The sequence below is a fragment of the Hipposideros armiger genome, unplaced genomic scaffold, assembly GCF_001890085.2.
Source record: "Hipposideros armiger isolate ML-2016 unplaced genomic scaffold, ASM189008v1 scaffold_8, whole genome shotgun sequence".
NCBI lineage: Eukaryota > Metazoa > Chordata > Mammalia > Chiroptera > Hipposideridae > Hipposideros > Hipposideros armiger.
In genome coordinates this window covers 4,758,056-4,780,405 of record NW_017731358.1, presented here as the reverse complement: position 1 = coordinate 4,780,405, position 22,350 = coordinate 4,758,056, and the positions used below count along the sequence as shown (strand labels likewise).

General features: G+C 47.4%; 1 protein-coding gene across 2 annotated transcripts in view; it reads right to left on the bottom strand.

Moving 5' to 3' along the window:
* ITGB5 (integrin subunit beta 5) overlaps positions 1-22,350 on the bottom strand; it is a 154,970-nt gene that overhangs the window by 23,731 nt on the left and 108,889 nt on the right. For both annotated transcript variants that reach the window (XM_019652235.1, XM_019652246.1), the window contains 2 exons: positions 20,812-20,946; positions 10,352-10,781 (listed from right to left, as the gene is read on the bottom strand). In XM_019652235.1, the coding sequence (XP_019507780.1) occupies positions 10,352-10,781; positions 20,812-20,946 (565 nt within the window). The remainder of the gene's footprint in view (positions 1-10,351; positions 10,782-20,811; positions 20,947-22,350) is intronic.

The window sequence follows — 22,350 nt, the reverse complement described above, 5'->3', positions numbered from 1 at the left end:
GCCAGCTGCCCCTCTGTCCTTGGCTTAGTGTCAACGAACCAGCACCGACTGGTTCTGATGGTGCTTCCCAACAGGCAATTCCCTGACAAGCTCCTCACCCTTTGCCTTCATCTCTTGCACCACATGTTGCATTCTGTATCTGAGCAGCAAAATATGACCACTACTAAACAAATAAGGTGACGTTGTTTAAGCTAATCTTACCCAAACCTCAACATCACTCTCTGAGATGACAGTACTGGCTAGAAAGCTGACTCCGTTGTCAAAGGCAATAGAGTCCTCTCAGAGGACAGCTTTGCCTTTCTGGTCTTACACCTGATTTCTCAATGCTGCTGCCCAAGTTGCCAAGTCCCTCTAATTACCACTGCATTTCACACGAGAGCGGCAAGGGAAGGGCTTGGTCTCTGGCCCAACACTATCAATCACAGGGAGCGTAAGGCAATGAAGGGAAGATGGAAAAATCCCATGTTCTTTCATGGACTCGCGTTTCCAGTTTCAAAGAAGTCTGTAAACAGCTGAATGAGATGAACCATGGGACCCTGAGAATGCTGACTCAGAAAGAAAAACAGAAGGCCTGTGGCCAAAAGAAATAGAGATACCTCAGATCAACATCTTGAGTTTGGCTAAACCTGCCCAATCTGCCCGGCAGTCACTTCTGGGGAAATGTTAACCACATTTGGGAAGACGTGAATTTACCACCCTCTTGATCGCTGCAACAGGATGAAAAGATTACTATTTTCAACCTGGAAAACTGTCACATTGTTGTGGTCACTTGGCAGCTGCCATATTCCACCCTCGGTTGGCCATTGTTCAGAGCCTGGTACAGCACTCTCAGTGGATAAAGTGGGTTTGGAATGTCACATGAGGGGGCCACACTGAAGCTTGGCTGCCAGGAGCCCAGCCAAGCCACGAGATAGCAGGAAGCAGCTCCCCTCCACGCCCCTCCCGAGGGTGAGGGGAGGTGGGTTTTTCTTGGATCAAGGCTTTGGGCCAACACTGGTGTGGAGTGTGGCCAACATGCCAGTCTTCTCAGCCACAGCCACCCCCACATGGTCGGATCAGTAACAGCCACATCAATCTCTTGGTAGGGTAACAACAACTAAATGAGATCATCATGTCAAGAGTGCTTTATGAATTAAAATAGGCTAACAAAGGTTCATTTAAGTGGGTTCAGCATAATCAATAACAATAGCCAGACACCTGCTGAATACTAAGAGAAACAATCTGTGCCTTTCATCAGATTAATAATCATACGACGGGTACCTCAGCCCGCCTTTTGGTCCATGTGTGACCTTCAGCCTGGTCTGCTGTGTCCAATAGAGCTTTATGTAACCCAGAGACACTCACTTAGGAAAACAGGGACTAAATGTTTCCTAAAGAATTGACTGAAATAAACAAGACTGACTTATTAGGTAAGACTTGGAAAATGCGGGCTAAATGCTTAGATGGTGGCAGGGGGTGCTGAACTGGTAGTTCACATATTTGCAAAGGGTCTCAAGCTAATTAAAATAAGTAAAAATGAGGTCACTATTTACTTGCGAGTTTCCCCTGGTCGGTATCTATAATCAAGAATAGCAAGGAGGGGGCGGCCGGGTGGCTCAGTTGGTAAGAGGGCGAGCTCTGAACAACAGGGCTGCTGGTTCGATTCCCATATGGGCCAGTGAGCTACGCCAGTAAGCTGTGCCCTCTACAGCTAAGATTGTGAACAATGGCTTGACCTGGAGCTGGGCTGCCGTGAACCACCATGAGTAGCCGGTAGCAAGCGTGCGTGGCTGGCAGCCAGCGTCTGTGAGCTGCCGTAGCTGCCTTGAGCTGCTGTGAGCCGCCGTGAGTGGCCAGCCTATATGGCCAGTGACCAACTGCCTCAGCCGGCTAGAACGCAATGATCACAATACCAACATGGGCCAGTGAGCGGCGTCCTCCACAACTAGACTGAGAAAAACAGCTTGGAGGTGGTGGGGGGCAAGGGGGTGGGGAGGCTGGGGAGGCAAAGACTAGCAAGGAGCTTTAGTCTAGGTTCTGGGCCTCAGTTTCCCCAAACGTAAGCAGGTAATACACATTTGATCTATTGTGTGTGACAGGTGGTATTACAAAAGGCATGACGTGCACATAATCCCACTATAGTGCTTGCTCATAATGAGTGCAAAATACTAACAAATTAGCCTCAGTTTGTTTCTAAGGAAACCATCTCAATATAGTAAAAAGGGCATTAAAACAGATTCTCCTTGCATTATTACAACATTTACCTATTGCTAAAGGGCAATGCTGTGACATCAGATAACATAGCAACCTGGGAAGTATATTTCTTTAGCTTGGGAGCAATGGGGTCACCTGGTCAAGACTCTGGGGAGTAGTTGTGGGGGGGGGGATGATAGGAGGCCCCCTCCTCCAAGTTAGAGGGCAACAGGCTAGGCTGAGGAAAGTGCCCTGGAGAGAAGAATCAAAACTTCTAGCAGGTCAGAATAGCTCCAGGCATATTCCAGACACCAGGAAGCAGTTGGATCTGGGTGGAGCTCTTAGGTCAATGTTCTGAGAGTCATAGACACTCACCCCAAAGGAAAACAGGGCTCTGTTCAATCCTGCCCCACCCTGCCAAAGGCACCGAGCAGCAGAGGCCTGTAATCAATTATGTCACAGTTTCCAAAATCAAAACCAAACTCAAACTGACAGCTCAACACCCAAGAAATGGAACCAAAGCGGCCTTAGGAATAACTCTTTGAGTCATCAGAGGTCTCCCATAGTTTTCAATTTAAGAATGAAAAATTTTCTAACATGTTATTCTATAATATCAAAAAGCTAATACCACCCAAATCTATACATGATTAAGATCTTATCTTTGATATTCACATGGTCGTCCTAGGATTTTCCTTTGCTTTTTTAATTTCATTATTTCCTTCACAAGCCAAACTTCATGACCTTAAGGACCAGGTCTGAAGTTCAAAGGCACATGCAGAGTCCTCATCACAGGGTCTCCTGTTTGCACACCATTCCAAGTAGAGACGGAAGGGTAGTGAGGTGAGATCCAATGCTAAGATTACTCCTTTTTCCACAATCACTAGTGAATTGTTGCTTAAGATGTTCCTAAAAACAGGATCCGAGCAGTGAACAAAGGCAGTAAGAAAACTCCATTCTCAGAGCATGGAACAAGGCAACTTCTCAAAATGGCTTCCCAACACACTCTTTCTTGTCTTTCAAGGTCTTATGTAAATCTGGATGGAGATGGTATAAGCTTAAATGATTCCTATCTTCATTCCTAAATCCCAGAAAGTTTCTGAGACATGGAAAATTCCAGGGGCCACAAAAACTTAGAAATTAATCCAACTCTATGCCCATGGCACAACAGTTGATCTATGAGGAATATTCCATGAACTCTAGCTGAATAAGAATGCAGCAGCCTACCTAAAACAACAGTGAGAGATCATTGTTTCCATATCCGTAGCTGCACTGTCCAAGGTCAGATACTTATTATACTCTGGTTTTCCCAAAGAGCTTTCTCCAACCACAAGCTGCAAGACGCTGACTGATTCCAGAGTTGAACAGCCCAGCTCACCTAGTTCACATGGCTGGTCTGAAAGATGCATTGTTTCCTTACATGACAACCCCTAAATTTTGGTTCCATTTTGCCTTTCAAGTGAACTTGAGCAATGTCTGGCTACAGATAGAATTCTTGGAGGATTGCTGACCATAAGATGCCTGTTGAGAACTTCTGAAACCAGCCTATTTTGATGTCATGAAAGTGTCTGCTGCTTATCTCTGTATCAGAAAATGTTCTTCCAGGAAGGGGGTGGGCAGGTAATAATATTTATTCAATACCCCTGGTGGAGAGGCAGCTTGCAAGGAGCTTTACAGTACTATCCTATTTGACACTCTGGGGTATTTGACAAATGAGAAAATCTGTCAGAGAGGGTACATGAAGAGCCCAAGGTCACAGGAGCAGGAAAGGGCAGTGCCAGGTTTAGAATCCGGATTGGAACATGCACTGGTTCGTGACCACTCTGGTAAATGGTCTTTGGTAGAAGTATCTTTACTAATTACAGGTATATCATTCCTTATAATCATAGTTATTGAAGAATCCTATAATAAATTCTGTTCTCAGAGACACCAGATTTGGAGTACTCTAAAACAAATATGATTCTTACGGCCTTCGCTGTCATGTGTATAATTAGAATTTATATAATACCATATAAGGGAAACTGCTATACAGGATATGCCTTTGAAGGAGAGAGGACCTTTATCTTGAAGACTATATATATATACACACATATATAGTCCTTATGTTTACAAATAGCTCCTGGGTAACCATGAACAAACTGGACAGAGATTAATATACTTTAAAAAAACCTGAAGAATTTTCTAGGCTCTCCCACCTGAGGCACACAGTGGTAGTCATCCCACCAAAAGGCCCCTTTCTTTGGAAATTAAATATGTCACATCTTAATTCATTCAAAAGGCACATGTTGAGGCCTTCGTCACAGAGTCACATTCAGTATTGTCCTGTAACAAGACATTTATGAAATACGCACATTGCAATGGAGTGACAGAAGGTACAGCTGTGACCATAGCCCCAGGGATGGCCACCAAGCTGCTGATTCTGAATGTGAAAATCACATTTTTGAAAAAAATAGTATAAATATGGCAAGAAGCACTTTTATAAACATATCTGGATAACTGTTACCACAGGATGTGTTTCATTTGGTGAGAATCAAGAAGCCCAGAGCTAGGCCATAAGGTCAGAGGTACTTTTTTTTTTTTTTTTTTTCTGAGCCATCCTGCCACCTGTTGGCAGCTCAGTGACAGCTCAGCTCGGGCCGCGAATCGAACCGGCGACCCTGTTGCTCAGAGCTCACACTCTTGAGCGAGCTCTTAACCAACTGAGCCACTCGGCCGTCAGAGGTACTTTTAACTGGAGAGATTTAACAGAACCTTGTGAAGCCTTCTGGAAACCATCAGCCCAGACCCAGAACCTGTGCTTAGATGCTGGTTCTGACCACTAAGAATGACACCAGTAGTGTCACTTGTGTCACTCTCCTTTTTTGTAACATTTGAGAAAGAACTACAGATGTCCCTTGACCTCTAATGGCCTGACACATGTTAAAGGATATATATATATATATATATATATATATATATATATATATATATATATATATATATATATATATATATATATATATACATATATACACAAATATGCACATACATGCATGTGCGCGCGTGCGCACGTGCACGCACACACACACACACACACACACACACACACGGATTAAACTGGCCAAGTAGCCTGTTAGATGGAGTAAAATATATGAGCATTTCTTTAGATGTGCTTTTGGAATCTCACAATCATGAGACCTAAAAGGTACTGTTCAAAATTCTGTATCCTATTTGATTTAAATTGTCTCAATACATGAAACCCAAGAAGTAGGCTGACTACTAGCAAATTATTCAATGTACCCCAGTGCATTCATTTTAGTACAGAGACTGTTGAAAGCACCAGGGTTGAGACTGATTTCAACAATTTACCATAATCGAGTAACTCAAGTCCCAGAAAATGCACTGCTTGGGTACGGAAGCCAACAAAGAACAACAAAGTTTGAGCAATAATCTTTTATTATGTTAAAAACCACTAAACAGACCATGTCCTGCTTCTCATATGCTATTCGTAGTGGGACTCTGAAGGGGCAACACTTGACAAGACTCAAAAGAATAGAAACCCTCACAATGGCCCCGGAAAGCTTCCTTTGCACACACAGGAATAGTCTGTGGACAGGACCATCCTCCTAAGTCCTGCTGCCTCTAGAAACCAGAGGGAGACACAACAGCCCGGACTGCACACACACTTCCACGAGAGTGTGTCACAAAGGCAACAACCAAGTTGTTCAATTGCTTCCAGACCTTAGTCTGATCTGCTTCACTACTAACTTTTATGATGTACAACATACTGCAAATGGGTAATTGTTTGCATTTCCCCCTCAGGCCAGTTTCTTGATTGGGAAGGTGGGGCAAGGACTACAAGCCTCTTACAGACAGCAAGACCAGAGAGAAGGGAAGGAGTTGCTCTAGGACGTCCCCACCGATGCTGCCTCTGCCCCCGTCTGAAGACAGACCACAAACCCACAGTCCCCCTGTAGGGACAGGCTGCAGGGCCAAGGGGGGAGAAAGACAGTGAGAGAAAGCTGAAGTCAGCTGCTTGGGAATCTCTGAGTCAGCATCTTTAAGACCAGAGTGGTTATTGGGAAATAGGTTTCTCTCCCACAAAAACCCCAACTGTAACAGCAGCCCAAGAGCTCAAAACCAACACACCCAATTCCAGAGTGGGAGCCCCAAACCATCCATGGGTGCCACGGAACTGGGGGCTGGAACCCCTCGCCCACAGATGCCTCCTGAACAAGCTATAGTGTTCGAGAGACAACGAACGCGGAGCTGGGCACCCATTCAATGGGCAGGGAGCCGCCGCCGGGACGTGTCTTCAAGTCCTCAGTGATCCAAACAGTGGCCTCATGCCAGACCTGCTTTCTCCAGGAAGACGTGGCCCGCTTTACGTTCAGCTCACTGTCACTTTTTCAGTGAAAAGGGTGCAGGAGGTTAATTGGGGATGTGATGGAAAGAGAGTCAAAATGTCCTCATCAATGATGGAGTAAAGTAATTCAACATCAAGTGCTTCCTAGCATATAGTATTATTTGAAAAAAGCAAGATACAAAATTGTATACAGCCACAAACACACACACCAACCTAGAAGAAAAGTTTAGAAGGAAACATACTAACCTCTTCAAGTATGAGTGATGGAATTATCAACAATTGATTTTATTTCTCTCTACCCTTCAGAATGTTCTAGACCTCAGAAGAATCCTCCAGCTCCCTGGAGTCATCACTTGACCGAGCACACAGTGTTGGAAGGGACGCATGTGAAACAGCGAGGGTAAAAGCAGTTCCTTGTCTGGTTCACCAGATGGTCCAAATTAATCCTGGTCACCCAGAAGGAGACAAACGGCACGGAATGACCCTACATCCACTGACTTCCCTGCATTTTCCAAGCTTTCTTTAAGAATGTGTATGGCTTTTCCAGTGTGTGTGTGTGTGTGGGGGGGGCTGGTGGGGGGGGAAGACACTCTATCTCAGCAATCCCGGGAAGTTAATGACTTGAAAAAAACATGTATGTGGGAGCCTCACGAGTTTCTCAAATCTCCCGTTTCTCCACCGAGGGACACAGGCGTCTCCTAATACTGCAGGATTGTATGGAGTGAAGGGAGGAAGACAGAAAGGGCGCCAGGGGTTTGGCAGCATTCACTCAAAACTGTAGGTTCTGGTGGTTGAGCAAAAAAGCTGCATATTCACTCAGCTATAGAATATTCCTGTTTCCAAAATGACGTTTTCCCTACAGAGGCCACTTGCACCTCATCTACTAAGCCCCCACCCCCACCCCCAGCACCTCCAGGCTCTGCTGTATTCACAGGACAGTAACGGTGGAGAGAGGGAGAGGCAGCAACCCAACCAGCATGCACTGAGCCCTGTTTCCTGCCCAGCCCCTATAGCTATGTCTCCTCCTTCAGTTCTCACAGTAACACAGAAACAAGGGGTGTTAGGCCATTTTTAGAGACAAGAGAACCAAAAGTCCAGGACAACGCAGGCGGAAGGCTGATAAACTGTGGAGCTGGAATGTGCACGTGTTGTCTGGTGTGGAAGCCCTGGCTCCCAGGCAACGGCAGACACAAGCAGCCTGCTCGATGGAGACCTGTTAAGGACTACTCCTGACTCCTCGGGGCAAAGGAGGGACATTTCTGTGAAAATAGTTGCTAATAAGTTTAAAAGCAAAACAAAACACTTCTGAAAGCCAATGACAGACGCTGCCAGGCTTCTTGGAGCTTTTGTGCTGGCTGCTAAAGGGACTGGAAACCCCAGCCCACCACGATGGGACGGGACTCGTTAGGCAAAGCCCAGAGATTTACGGGGGGAAGGCCGGCCCCTCCCGCACACCGGGCAGCAGCTGTGGCTTCCAGAGGTGCGTGGCATTGACTCATAAAGGAGCTGGTGGTCAGGGGGTCCTCCTTTTGTGCGAGGCAACGTGCTAGGTGCTTTACACACATTCTCTTATTGCTCACAACAGCTCTATACCTAAAGTGACACAAGCAGCATGTGTTGTTAATGGATTTAGAGCCAGGTCTGCCTTATCCTAAGCACATTTTCCTGCTAACCTCGACAGAACCATCCAGCTAATCCCAATCTATCATCCCTTTGACAGGGAAAGCATGGATGCCTGTGGCATGTTCGGCACATCAAATCCTAACTCTTCTACGACATTTATAGGTTCTGCCCTCTCTGGAGCAATCCCAATTTTGAACATGTTGGTCCCACTGCACCCAAGGGTGCACTTATAACTTGTCTCATGGTGCAGTCAGCTCCAGGAGACCTCACTTGCTAACCCGTGTCTGTGCAGCCCTCAGCACTTGTTTCTTCTATTGAGTGATGGCTACTCCTCCAGCAATGACAGATCATTTCTAGGTTCTGATTTACTTCATATTCTTGTGCTTGGCCTTCCCTGCTACACTCTACATTCCTTTGAAATCAATACTTCCCAACTGGAAGACACTTCTCAAGGAAGGAATCCTGGAAACAACAGAATACATACGGAAGGCACAGCAGTATCCACAGCAAGGGAAGTAACTACAATCCTGCCTAACATTGTTCTGCTTACTCTATTTGCAGGTGGCATGGTGTTGGATGGAATGACTCCTCAGAGACACACCTTTACAGTACCTCATCAGAATGGAACTCCCAGAATGGGAACTACCAAACTGTCATCGTGTAACTGGAATCTATGTTTAGATTAAAAAATTTAAGTACTTGGAGTAACCAGTTAGCTCAGTTGGTTAGAGCATGGTGCTGATATCACCAAGGTTGCCGGTTCGATCCCCACATGGGCTACTGTGAGCTGCGCCCTCCTTAAAAGAGTCAACTATGCCATTGTAGCATGAAAGCAGTGTGTAACTAATGCCCAAGGCTGTTCCCCAACAAAAATTAAAAAAAAAAAAAATTAAGTACTCAAAGATGACACAATAAAAACTGGGCTTGGCTACAGTTCATTCAGAACATTAAAAATCTTCAAATTTTGGTTGTCAAGTTAAAAACGAGCGCAATAGCATAATGTGATTGCTTAACAGAAAAGAAAAAGTGAACACATTGTTAGGATGCTTTCATGGAAGTGGAATGTGTCAGATCCCAGGAAGCAACTGTTCAGCTGAGCTCTGGGCTGAGCCTCGTTACCCAAGACAAACAACATGTTTGGTTCTGAGACGCACGCTGAACAAAACGGCAGAGCCCTGAGAGAAGGAAGGGACTTGGTGTTCAGCCTGAGTAAGAAAAGAGAACAGAGGAACGTAAAGAAGTTTTCAGATATTTGATAGGTTGTCGTGTGGAAGAGGGAGTCTAGAATGGGAACCACTGGGTGGAAGTTACTGAGAAACAACTTCCTGTTTAATATGAAAAGACACTTTCAAACCATGTCTGTGGCAGGCAGAATATGGCCCCCCAAAGATGTCCACAGCCTAGTCCCCGGAGCCTGTGTCTGTGTTACTTTTCATGGTAACAGGGACTTTGCAGATGTGATTAAGTCAATGATCTTGAGATGGGGGTCTTTCCTGGACTATCTTTGTGGGTCCAACGTAATTGCAGGGCCCCTTATAATCAAGAGGCAGGAGTGTCAGAGAAAGCGATATGACAACGAAGCAGAGGTCAGAGTCAGGGAAAGATCTGAAGAGGTTACGCTGCTGGCTTTGAAAGTGGAGGAAGGTGCTACAAGCCAAAGGAATGCAGACGGCTTCTAGAAGCTGGAAAAGTCCAGGGAATGGGTTCTCCCAGAGCTTCTAGAAGGAATGCAGCCCTGCCGACACCTGGATTTTAGCCAAACAGCATCTATTTCAGACTTCTGACTTCTAGAACTCTAACAGAATAAATTTGTGTTGTTCGAAGCCACTTAGTTTGTGGTAACTTGTTAGAGCTGCCGTAGGAGACGAATGTGATGTCTAACAAGGAAATAACCACCACCAGCCCCAGTGGACTCTCTGTCCCAGGAGGCAATTAGGAGGCAGAACATCTACCTGTTGGGAATGCTGTGCAGGCAAGTCCTGTGTGACTCACGACAGACTCCTTCTACTCAGAGTCCACGTCGTATAGTGCAGCCTCCTCCTGCTTTTATATTTGACACGCTGCTCCCCATTCCCAGGCTTGGGGGTGGGCCAGGCTTGCCCTCAATTCCCAGGAGGACAGTGGTAGGAGGTAAAAGGCAGCTTTGAGGGATGCCCTAACAGCACCTGGGCCTGGGCCTGGCCCCGAGTAAAAGTACTCGCTGGGGGTGCCTACCTGAGCAGAGGACGCCTTTGTTCCTGGCACAGGAGAAGTTGTCGCACTCGCAGAAAGGCCCGTAGATCTTCCCAAACTCGCTCTCGAAGCAGGAGCACTGGTTACAGTTGCACTCCCCACGCCCGCTACACAGGGGCTTGCCCTCCGCTTCCCGGCACAGGTTCTGGTACCCGCTCTGGTTCTCCCCTTCCTGGCACTCGCACCTGGTGCCCAGGTAGCTGGGGTTGCACTCACACAGGCCACAGACGTAAGTCCCGTTCCTGCTGCATCTGGGGCTGTCGGGCTCCAGTCCCGCGCTGCAGTCGCACTTGCAGCTGTAGGTGACCCCCACCTCCAGGCTGTCCCGGAAACCCACAGGCCGCAGGGTGAACATGTGCTCCGTGTGTTTGCTTGGGCAGCTCCGGGCCTCCACCGACACCTCAAAGGACGCCTGGGCAGAAAGAACAGAGGGGACATTGTGGCCGTGGCGAGTGAGGACCTCCAGCATATCTGCACTGGCCTCCCAATCACCCAGGGGTCCGGCCCAAGAACAATTCCTCCGAGGTCCTCGATGGATAGCTGCCGGTAAATCCAGCCCTGTCCACGACACACATGGAGAACCCTTGCCGTGGCCCAAGGAGGAAGCGGCCCCAGGTCAGCAAGCTCCCTCATTTTATGGAGGAAGAGAATATTCGGGCGTGCCAGCATTTAACAGCATTGTGCTTGGTTCTTGAATGTTCGTTCATTATCTCTTTTAATCCTCACAGCCCTGAGGAAATGGGCTTCCACAGAAAGGGAGAAAGATCCACTCAAGGTTACACAGTTCTTTTTCTCCCCTTCCTTTTCCTTTCTATCCTATCCTCTCCCCATCTCCATTTTGAAAGTCATTCATTCAACAAATACTGGGCACTCCCTCTGTGCTAGGCACTGTGCTGGATATGCCCTCTGAGCCTATGGGTGCTGGGGTCCATGGACCTCTCTGTAGAAAGTTTTCCTCCCTACTGGGGAAGGGACAAGAAGACACCGAGGTCCCCTGCAGCGTGTCTGCCTCCTTACAGTCACACCTAAAAGGACCCGAGTGGTCCTCACAGCTGGGTCTTTCAGAATCAGCCGATGGCCCTGAAGTCATAAAAGAAGAATAATCATGATGAAACGCTCCACACACATGGGCAGACTTAACAACAACAACAAAAAAAGCATGTAAAGAAGTGTTGCTAACTCCTGAGCTTCTTGTGGGTTGCCTTGGAAACAGGCAGCAAGGTGGACCAAACTGGCAGATGGCAGTGCAGGAAAGACGCCTGTTAGCTGCCCACTTGGCTGGAACGTGGTGACAGCAAGGACATACTTGGTGTGATTCTCCCAGGAAGCCGTGCACGACTCCTCCACCGTCCCTCCTCCCACTGGGAAAGGAGCCACGTGAGGTTAGAATCATCCAGCACTGCCCCCAGAGCAGGACACTGTGGAAATGCATAGACAGGGAGCTGGCACGCCCTGACCAAACGCTGTCCTGAAGTGCTTCTCCCCTGAACGGCAGCGCTACCCAAACAGACAGAGGCCTGGGCGCACTCCAGAAACTGACTCACAGCGTCTGGCCCGGATGTCTTTATTTTTCAAAAGTCTCAGATCATTCTGAAGCTCAAAATGGGTTAGAAATCACTTTTAGCTATTGCTATTCTTAATTCTATTATTTGGGTTGGGATAAAGCTGACTTTTTAAAAATAATAACTTGCTTTACTGGGCACTCTTCAGGTAATAATGTGTACTTTTGGAGAACACTGAAAATATTTTTGTCTGAATGGTCTGCAGATCCTTGTCGCTTTGAGAACTTTACTAATTCTAAAAGGCCTCTCTTCAGATTCTGTGACATTTAGGGACACCCCAGGGCTGGGGCAGGGGTGTTGAGAGACTGAGCAGGTGGACAGACCCAGCTCTCTGGAGACAGTCCTGCTTGGCCGCAAGCCATGGCTCCAGGGGGCTTGACACCAGATACCCAGGAGTCAGCGTTAGCCAAAGGGCATCACAGGAGAGGCTGTTGGACAGGTGATCTGAGGACGATGACCAGGAGCCAGGGTCAGGACACGGAAGAACCAAGCCAGCTTCACACAGTTGGAGCTAGCCCACCCCCACACCCCATGTCTATGCAGGGGGTGGTTGGAGGCAAAGGGAAGGATTGACCAAAGCAAGTTCAGGACTAAGTTCCAAAGCCCTGAGGTACAGGTAGGCTCTCGAGGTGAGGAAACAAGTTGGGAGAACTAAAATCTGCCTTGTGACAACACACACCAATAGTGACCAGGTGCCGAACCCCTACGCGGGCTAGGCACTGCACAAGCATTTCCATGAGCATCTCATTTACATGCCCTCGAAGGAGGCATCCTCATGGACCAGAGAGAAAGCGGGATTGGTAAGCTTAGTGCTGGTCTCACAACTGGTGAGGGGTAGGACTGGGCCTGTGCTCTCCTTGGCACATCACCTACTGGCAGTGGGGAAAGAGGCAGGCACCCATTGTCCAGATCTGGGTAGAGAGGGAGAGGTGGCCCGGCTCACTGTGGGGACTAGATGGTGACCCCTAAGGTGGTGGCCAGAGGCTCCTCCAAATCTTCCTGCCTTGGCTAGGGGTGACCTGAGCCTGCAGATGGAGAGGGAGGGGTGCTGCACCTGACCGAAGCCACCCATGGGGCCATCAAGAATGCAGAGGTGAAGGCGACCGGTTGGCTCAGCTGGTTAGAGCACGGTGCTCATAAGGCCAAGGTTGCCAGTTCGATTTCCACGTGGGCCAGTGAGCTGCACCCTCCACAACTAGATTGAAAACAATGACTTGACTTGGAGCTGATGGGTCCTGGAAACACACACTGCTCCCCAATAAAGTTTAAAAAAAAAAAGAAAGAAAAAAGAAAATCTTAAAAAAAAAAAAATAGAATGCAGAGGTGAATATCCCTCCCTTCTGAGACATAGAGAGAAGCTGTGACTTGTTCAGGTCCTACTTCCCAGGGCTACCATTTTGCTGCACTTATTACATGAAAAGCCCTTGCCCCCAAAGGCATCTATGGGTCAGAAGTGGAATAAACTACAAAGGCGTAACCTGAACCAAGAGCCAGGGGCATTTCATTGTTGACAGATGGCGGGGAGTGTCCACCTGTGAGCATAAGCTTCTCCCAGGAAAACCTGCCTGCAACAGGGACAAAGTAACGAAAGGGAGAACGAAGGGTCCCAAGTCTTGCCGATGTGTCCGAGTTTGCTGGGAGTAAGTGGAGAGGTGAGGGGAGCCCCTGACTCAGTGCTAGCAGCTGATCACCCAGGATTTAGAAAGACTCATGCCCTATCTCGCCTGGCTGTGGAGAGCAAGGGGGGCCTGGCTTTTAAGCAGGTCGCAGTGGCCTTCCTCAGTCCTCGCTGTCCAACTCTGCTGCAGCCTGACGCTCAGCTAGCCACCTGATGACCAGAGAACGGCTGTGTCTATTTCAGCCACTGGGTCTCAGGCGCTGCTGGGCACAAGAATGCTATAAAAAGCGCTTCAGGAACAGCAAGTAAATGTTTTTCGACCCCTCCTTTCAGAGCCCATTTCCCTAAGGGATCAGAAAAGAATCTGGAGAGTCTGGCAGGCGGCTGGAATGAGGCTTCTCTTCCCTGAGTACTGTGGCCTCCGGCTGATACTGAAGCCTCCCCAGTTCCTGCAGACTTTCCATTCTCCCACTCTGAGATTCCAGAGGGAGGTCACGGACGGAGCAGCCCTGCCTCCCACCCAGTCCTGTTATTTAAACCTCATTGGGGTGCTCCTGGTTCCCCAGCAGAGCTGCTGGCCTGATCCACCCTTTCAAAAGGGCCACCCAGCCCCCACCCCAAACCCACCAAACCCAGAGCTGTGCTGATGCCAAGTCCACTAGGAGTGCATTATAAAGCATTGGGCATGAGCACAGGGTACAAAGCCCCATAGGAGGGGACAGGAGTGGGGACGCCGTGGGAAGCCCGTGACAGGCTCATTGGGTCCTTTGTACTGGGCGTTAGTGCTTGCCGCACAGCCGGCCACTTGCATACTGATTTGTCAAAGCCAGTCCATGAGAAAAGCGACTCCCAGGGCTGGGCCACTCAGTCAGCCCTGGTTGGTGTTGGGACCAGGGCAGGAAAATTAGGGGAAAATCTGAAATCACTGGAGAAAAGAACCTCATTGGATTTGGGGCTTTCAAGGTTTTATTTATGTAACATTTCTCTTTGAGGACATCCTTGTCCCTAACCCTCTGCCACCCCTCCTGTTTATTGCCTGGACAAGGTCTCTTAACACAGAGCACAGAGAGGAGTCACAGGATCACAGCCTCTGGTTGGAAGTGACCACAGACATCTGCCTGCCCAGCCCCATTCCTGCAGGAAACTTTAGTTAAGAGGAAGTGAGACCCACCTGACTGCCACTTTAACCTAGCTGTCCCACGACTGCCCCACACATGTCCTCAACCATAAGCCAGACCCGAGACACTTGACAACAGTTATAACGTCTGCTTTCCCTAATCCCTCTTGTCCAGGCAAGTCCCAAGGCCCTTCAGCTGTTCTCCACCCCTGCCTCGCCCCTCACCATTCCCTGACTGATCCACAGCCCTCGCAACTCGCGGCACTAAAGAATGAAACCTACCGCCAAATAACAGCTAGATACCTTAGCTTTGCACACACATCCTCCCAGTATGGCCTGCAGCCCCAGCTCTAACCATCCTGCCCTCAGTCCCGGACACACTCCTCAACTGCTTCACACGTGGCAAAGGGCCATGTTCTTTCACAGGCTCACAGACTCACCTGCTGCTCTGCACATAACCATCCCTACAAATGGGACCTGCCCACCCTTCCTTTCTGTGTCTGGGAAACTCCTACTCATGCTCTGAGCCTCAGCTCAAACAGCACCTCTGCAATGCGGGGCCCCTCTTCCGTGGGGCTCCCGGAGCGCCGTGCCCAGCTTTTATCACCACATCTGTCTGTCCCCCTCCACGGGGTTAACTCAGCTGCATGTTTATTTCCTCCACCAGATTTGTCCTTGGGACAAATATCAAGAGGGACATACCCACATACTCAGTAGCAAGCCTACTTGTCAAGGCCCAACTGTAAACTCTTTAGAGAAAGACAATTTGGCCTCAAAAGAGGAAGAGAAACTTTGCCTTCCTGGCCCAGGGTTAAGAAAAGCAGACTCGTCCCAGCTGGACATGCGTCTTTCCTTTAGCAAAAACGGGTTTGAGGGAAAGTCCCCCAGCTCCCCCCACCAGGACGGCTATGTGTGCATGCTTATGCAAGTCACACAGGGCCTCTCCCTCGGAAGGGCCCTGTGCTTAGTTTAATGCTCTGTTGTTGTCATCTTGAGATTCTTAATAATTTCGGAACAAAGACCCCACATTTCCATTTTGCATTGGACCGTGCATATTATGTAGCACGTTCTTCCTCCCACTGCCTCCGGGGCCCTCATAGAGCTCACCTCTCGTGGCCTGGCATGGCCCTGTGAGCACCATCATGCCTGATGCCACAGGTGAGTGGCTGCTGCTCTGTGCCAACCTGTCTTCATCCACAGAAAATAAACACCCCACAGCCCTTGCAGTGAAGCCCGGGGACACGTGACCAAGCCCCTTGGGCAGCAAGACAACACAAGAATGTTAAGAGGAGACGAGCCAGCATGGAAGCTTGTTTGGGGGCCCACTGCTATTTCAACAGGGCCATGGCCCCTTGGATTCCAAGGCCGGCAGGAAGCGGGGGTTCCGGCTCGCCTTGTGGAAGAGAAGTTGAGGGCGTGTGGGAAAAGCAGCCTTTTTTCTTTACTGCTTCAAATACTCTACAAATCATCCCAATATAGCAGAGATTTTTCCCTTTTGTGAAAAAAAAAAAGCCATTTACAATCATTTTCTGTCTTCTGGACAATGTCTCTCTATCCTAAGGTATCTCAGCAAAAACATGCAATCTGTATCCTAGAGTGTGTGTCTGCACATAAGTGGCAACAATACCACCTTTGGCTTCTTTGAAGCTTTTACTTCCAAAGTGCATGAGGTGTAAGGAGAAAACCCAGGCTCTGGCATCAGCAGTTTCTGATTTGACTCCTGGTGTTTGGGGCTCACTGCAATGGGACTTCCGGCAAGCCTCTCAGGCCCCTCTTGGAGCCTCAGTCTTTCTCACATAAAATGGAGAAGGAATGTCTACCTTACACAGCTGCTGTAGGAAGTTGAAGAAGTAGCAGTGAAGCCCCTACTGCAGTATTGGGCACACTATAAATCCCCAGGAGAAGGTAACTCATGTGATTCCCTCCATAAGGAGGCAATGACTAGTGAAATGACTGACTCAGTCTGGAGTAAAAAGACCTTGGTTTGAGTTTCAAGTCTGCCACTTGTTAGCTGGGTGATCCTGGGTCATCACACCACCAAATCTCAGCTGCCGGCATAAATGCGTGCAGTGCCGCATTCCCCACCTGAGCCACAGGTGTGCAAACTGAATGTGAAAGGTGCGTAAAGGCACACAATAAACTGTGTCCCCTGCGTGAAGGCCCGTTCTTTGTGATCATACTTTGCTCTGAGACAAGTCCTTTGAAATAGGATGACAGAACAGAATCATGGGCACCAAGAGGCCAGGTAAAGGTGGTGTAGGCTGCTGGCCTTAGAGCCAGAAGGTCCTGGCTTTCAACTTTCACTTTGCTGCTTAATGACTGTGGAGTCTTGGGCAATTAAATTTTTTGTGCCTCAGTTTTTCTCATCTGTCAACATGAGTAACAGTATCTCCCTCACAGGAGAACATAGAGCTAACTCACTCACTGTCTAGTTTGTTTCTAGTGCTTCCAAAACTAACTGCATTTTCCTGTTGGGTCCATTAGGGATCCCAAAATTCTTATAACAATCTTACCTTTTTATGCTTAAGGTGGCATAAATTGGCTTTGGTTTCTTGCATCCAAAAAGAATTCTGACTTGATGCTGCTATTATCAACAAACACCAGTTCCTTTGACCTTCCTGGTTTCTGGACAAGTCATCATGATAGTTTGCTTGTCACCTGTCCTTTTCAAAAAAGAACTAAACATAGAACTCCAGATGCAGGCTGACCCACACAAAGAAGAGCGAAACCATTATCTCTGGGGTTTCAAAATACTTCTGCTAATGCAGCCTCAATGGCATTACTTTTTATTTTTCTAAAAAACGTTTATTCACATGGGGGCTTTGACATTTAGAATCTGCCAGATCCTTTTCTCAAAAACTACTATTAAACCAAGTTCCCTCTAGCCTACTAATATTCTGGATGAAATGCAAGATATCAATCCTGATGATTTTAACACAGCTCATTGTTGAATACTATTTTAAATCCTGGCTTGATAAGATAATCTGTTTTCTCTAGCTTTGTGAACTTCCCATATTTGATAAGTCTTCCATGAGTCCAACCCAAGCCAGCAATAAACATAAACAGACAAGAGACATTTGGAACCTCAGTCAAGTCTTCCGGTTGACACTACTGACCCTCTTAGAAAGTATGTTTACTCAGCTTCAAATCTTCCTGACGGTCCCGTCATCAACCCACACTATTTGTCTTATTCATAAGGATGTCATGAGAAATTGTCAAGAGGCTTCATGAACCCAGGCGTCCTGTGTGTGCTGCACATCCTCTCTCTTCCTCTGTTCCATTGTACCTTCTTCTCCAAGTCAAGGGTTCCTTGTTTGGGTGTTTTTCACGCATCATTCTATTTTTAAAACTTTTTTTTCCAAGATTTTATTGGGGAATTGGGGGAGGGGAACAGACAAGCTGCCATCCCCCTGTTCCTCAGTCTAGTTGTGGAGGACGTCGCCCCACTGGCCTATGTTAGTATTATCATTGCGCTCTTTTCAGGTGAGTTAGTCACTCGCCGGCCATTGGACAGCCACTCACCGCGACTCACGGCAGCCCAGCTCCAGGTCAAACTGCTGTTCACCATCTCAGCCGCAGAAGACGCAGTGTCACTGGCCCTCCTCATATGTGGGATCTGAACCAGGGCCCTGCTGCTCAGAGCCAGCGTCCCAAGGCAACTCCCAACCAATGCGCCACTCGGCCGGCCCTCACGCATCATTCTTTAGCTTTCCTGACACACTGCACCAAACTTTACACCCACAGAGCTGCAAGATTCACAATACATGTTGTTTTTTTCTGGTTCTTTCTGCCTTCTTTTATTTTTCATAACAATCTGTCTAAACCCTGTGGCTATGAGGCTTTGTGTTTTTAAAAAATCATCAGTGGGCTGGCTGAGTGGCGCACTGGTTAAGAGTTGCCTTGGGACGCCGGCTCTGAGCAGCAGGGCCCTGGTTCAGATCCCACATATGAAGAGGGCCAGTGACACTGCGCCTTCTGTGGCTGAGATGGTGAACAAGAGCTCAACCTGGAGCTGGGGTGCCATGAGTCGCCGGCAACAGTGTAGGCTGCAGCCCCTGCTTTAGTGGGTTGCCATAAGCTACCGTGAGTAGCCAGCAGCCAGCATGAGCTGCCAAGAGCCGCTGTAAGCAGCTGTCCAGTGGCCGGCGACTGATCTGCCTCAGCCGGGAAGAGCGCAATGATAATACCAACATGGGACAGTGAAGTGATGTCCTCCACACCTAGACTGAAGAACAAAAGGACAGCAACTTGTCTGTTCCCCTTCCCTGATTCCCCAATATTGTTCCCCTCCCCCAATTCCCCGATAAAATCTTTTAAAAAAATGAATAAAAAATCAAAAAATCATCAGGACTGATTAATCCTTACAATGAATCAAAACAACATAAAAATATTACAAAATTGACAAGTACTAAAAAGAAAATTTTATTGGAAGTGTATCTAATGAGAGGAGGCTCTCCCCACCCAAATAGTTCATGTATATGTAAAATAATGTTACTGATCACTAAATAAGATAAGGATCAGCATCAATTCTATTCCTACTTTTTATTTGTGTAGATTAAAGCACTCCCTCCAAAAAAACGTATTCACTATTCACATAAATAGAAAGAGGGGACTAGAAGTTTTGTTACAGCAACATCATCTTATTCCATGAGTGCCTTCTGAGTTAAATGCTACACATGATCATTTTTAATGATATATCTGACAACTTGATCAGGTCCTCTTCTCCCCCTCCTTTTTTTAAAGCAAAGAAACTTGGGAAAAAACTGTCTTAGAAGAAGATTTGTTACCTAGTCATTAGCCCTTCACTTTCTCAACATCAATACCGTATTTTGAATTATCTCTGTGGTGGGGCAAAGCACCACAGTAATATTTAGGAAGAGGGAGATGTACTCGTATGCTTGTGTGTCACAAAGAGGGTGAAGGACAGTCATGAAAGGGAACGGAGGAGACGATCAAGTATGGAATGTGAGAAAACCCCAGGAGACTGAGGTGTATACCCAGTTGTGCAGCTATACCTACATCTTTTTGTGCTGTTTCCCTGGGGTCCAGGTTACAAGTCTGCTTATATCCACCTTGGCCATTGTTAGTGTTTCAGAACATGTGGTCAGCTATTTTTAAGGTTCCCATACTTTTTCTGGTTCCAATCAGATTTTTTAGTGGAAGAGAACTTCCCCTCACTGCCTTTCTATTTCCTGAGCAATGAAACTGTCAAAAAAGCAAAGAATGGATCTCGTGATCTGCTTTGGCAGCAGGAACCTCCAAAAGATGTGTGGCTAGCTCTCCATCACCACTCTGCCTGCCTCTGTGCCACTGTTTCATCTGTGTTCCCATCACCCATATGTCCTCCTCTCTCAAGTCATTCGTTTGGCACACAGTAACACATCTTCACACACCAAGTTTCTTCCCCATCATTTAATTATATCCACTGAGTCCACGCAAGGCATCGATGCCCTTCATTGCTGTAGTTACCGATTTCATCTCATCAAATAGAAGAAGTGGATGGATTTCTTCATATTTTATGGAAAGAAAAGTGAGGGTCAGGTTATCCAAGGGACAGAGCAAGCTATAGAAGGCTAGGAAAGAAGACCAGGTCTCTTAGATTCATGACCACAATCTCCCTCCTGACTTCATCCATGTCAAGCGAAGATAATAATGGTTTAAAACACCAAGGGCACAGTGTCAACTTGAGGAAGGCTTAGGGGGCAATGAATGCACTGAGGGCCGTCTGCTGACTGGGGTTTTTTTAACAAGTCCATTGGGCACCTTGAAGACACAACACGTAGCAGGCTTAGGGAAGTCCCCTAGGCTGCTGAGTTAAAAGACAGAATACGAAACTCCTAAAGCAGCGGTTCTCAACCTGCGGGTCTCGACCCCTTTAGGGGTCGAACGACCCTTTCACAGGGGTCACCGGGTACTCGTATGTGGGCGTATCTGCATGTGGGCCTGGAGACGAATAGAGGAGCAGTGTCTCGGTTCCTAAGACCATCGAAAATATGTGTTTTCCGATGGTCTTAGGCAACCCCCATGAAAGGTTGAGAACCGCTGTCCTAAAGGATTCTAACAAGTTACGAAAGTTATCAGAAGCCAAACAATAATGACCAATGCTAACACAAGCTCATATAAACAATGTGGGGGGAGAACTTACCGTGTCCCCAATCTTCAGGCCCTCACACTTCCTCTGACCAGGGTAGGATACACCATCTTGGCAGGTGGCAGTGAAGACGAGGTTAAGATCATCAGGCTGATCCCAGACTGACAGCTCCACCTTAGACCGGATGCTCTAAACAGAGAGAAGATGAAGCCCAAACTGATTAGCACAGCCTACCACCAAGATGTTCTCTACACTGGTTCTCTGACGCCCACATGGGTTCCTCTCACTCAGGAGTCTCAAACCAAGGCAAGAGCCAGTGAATTGGTTTTGCTGCCCTTCCTTCATCCCTTTCCTTCTCTCCACACCACACACCCATCTTATTAAACCTGGCCTGAGGTCTCCTTCTAGGGCAGCGGTTCTCAACCTTCCTAATGCTGTGACCCCTTAATACAGTTCCTCGTGTTGTGGTGACCCCCAACCATAAAATTATTTTCGTTGCTACTCTATAACTGTAATTTTGCTACTGTTATGAATTGTAATGTAAATATCTTTTTGTTTTCCGATGGTCTTACGCGACCCCTGTGAAAGGGTCGTTCGACCCCCAAAGGGGTCGCGACCCACAGGTTGAGAACCGCTGCTCTAGGGGCTTGGAGGCATTGATAATGGTCCACTGGCCATGTGATATTATTATCTGCTTTAAGGGGTGATGTCCTGGCCCGTTTGCCTCTCCAGTCACCTCTCATCCTACCCTCAGCTTCAGACACGTAGCTCCTCAAATCTTGCCGTGTGCTCTCCAGGCTTTGGACCTTTACACACACCTGGAATAACGTTCCTTGGCACAATGGCTCTTCTCTTCCACTGGCTAGCTCCTTATCGTCCTTCAAAATCAATTCAGCAGGCACTTTCTCTAGGAGTCCACCCTACTATTCTTCCTGCCCACACCCATACCCCATCAGAGGAGGTCCACCTGAATGAGGCTGAACTACATTACAAGAGAATAACATCTTTTGTGTGGATTATGTTCTCAAGACAGTGAATGAAATGAAAATCAAGCCAAAATTTCCCATCAGAATAGAAAAAATAAAAGGCTGAAAATATGAAGTGTTAGAAAGGACGTAGAGTAACTGGGGCCCTCACATGAAATTGTAAATTGGTACAACCCTTGAGAAAACCATTAGGCAGCATCTAAAGCTAGGCCCACCTTAGACCTATCAATTCACCCAAGGATTATATGCAACTGAGATGTGTATTGACCAGAAGACGTATACAAGAATATTTACAGCACCACTGTCTGTAATAGCTACCCAAATGCCTATCAACAAAATAGGTTTTATTTTTAAATTGTGGTATGTTCACATACCATATAATCGTGAGAATGAATGAAACATGACTACATGCCATGACATAGATGAATCTCATAAATATAACACTGCCCAAAAGAAGCCAGGTACAAAAGGCATACATGCTGTGTGATCCTATTGATATGATATTCAAACACAGGAAAAACTAATGGCTACCCTTAGGGGACAGTAATAGAAGAGGGCATGAGGGCCTGCCGAGTGGCTTGTTGGTTAGGAGTTGGCTTGGGAGCGC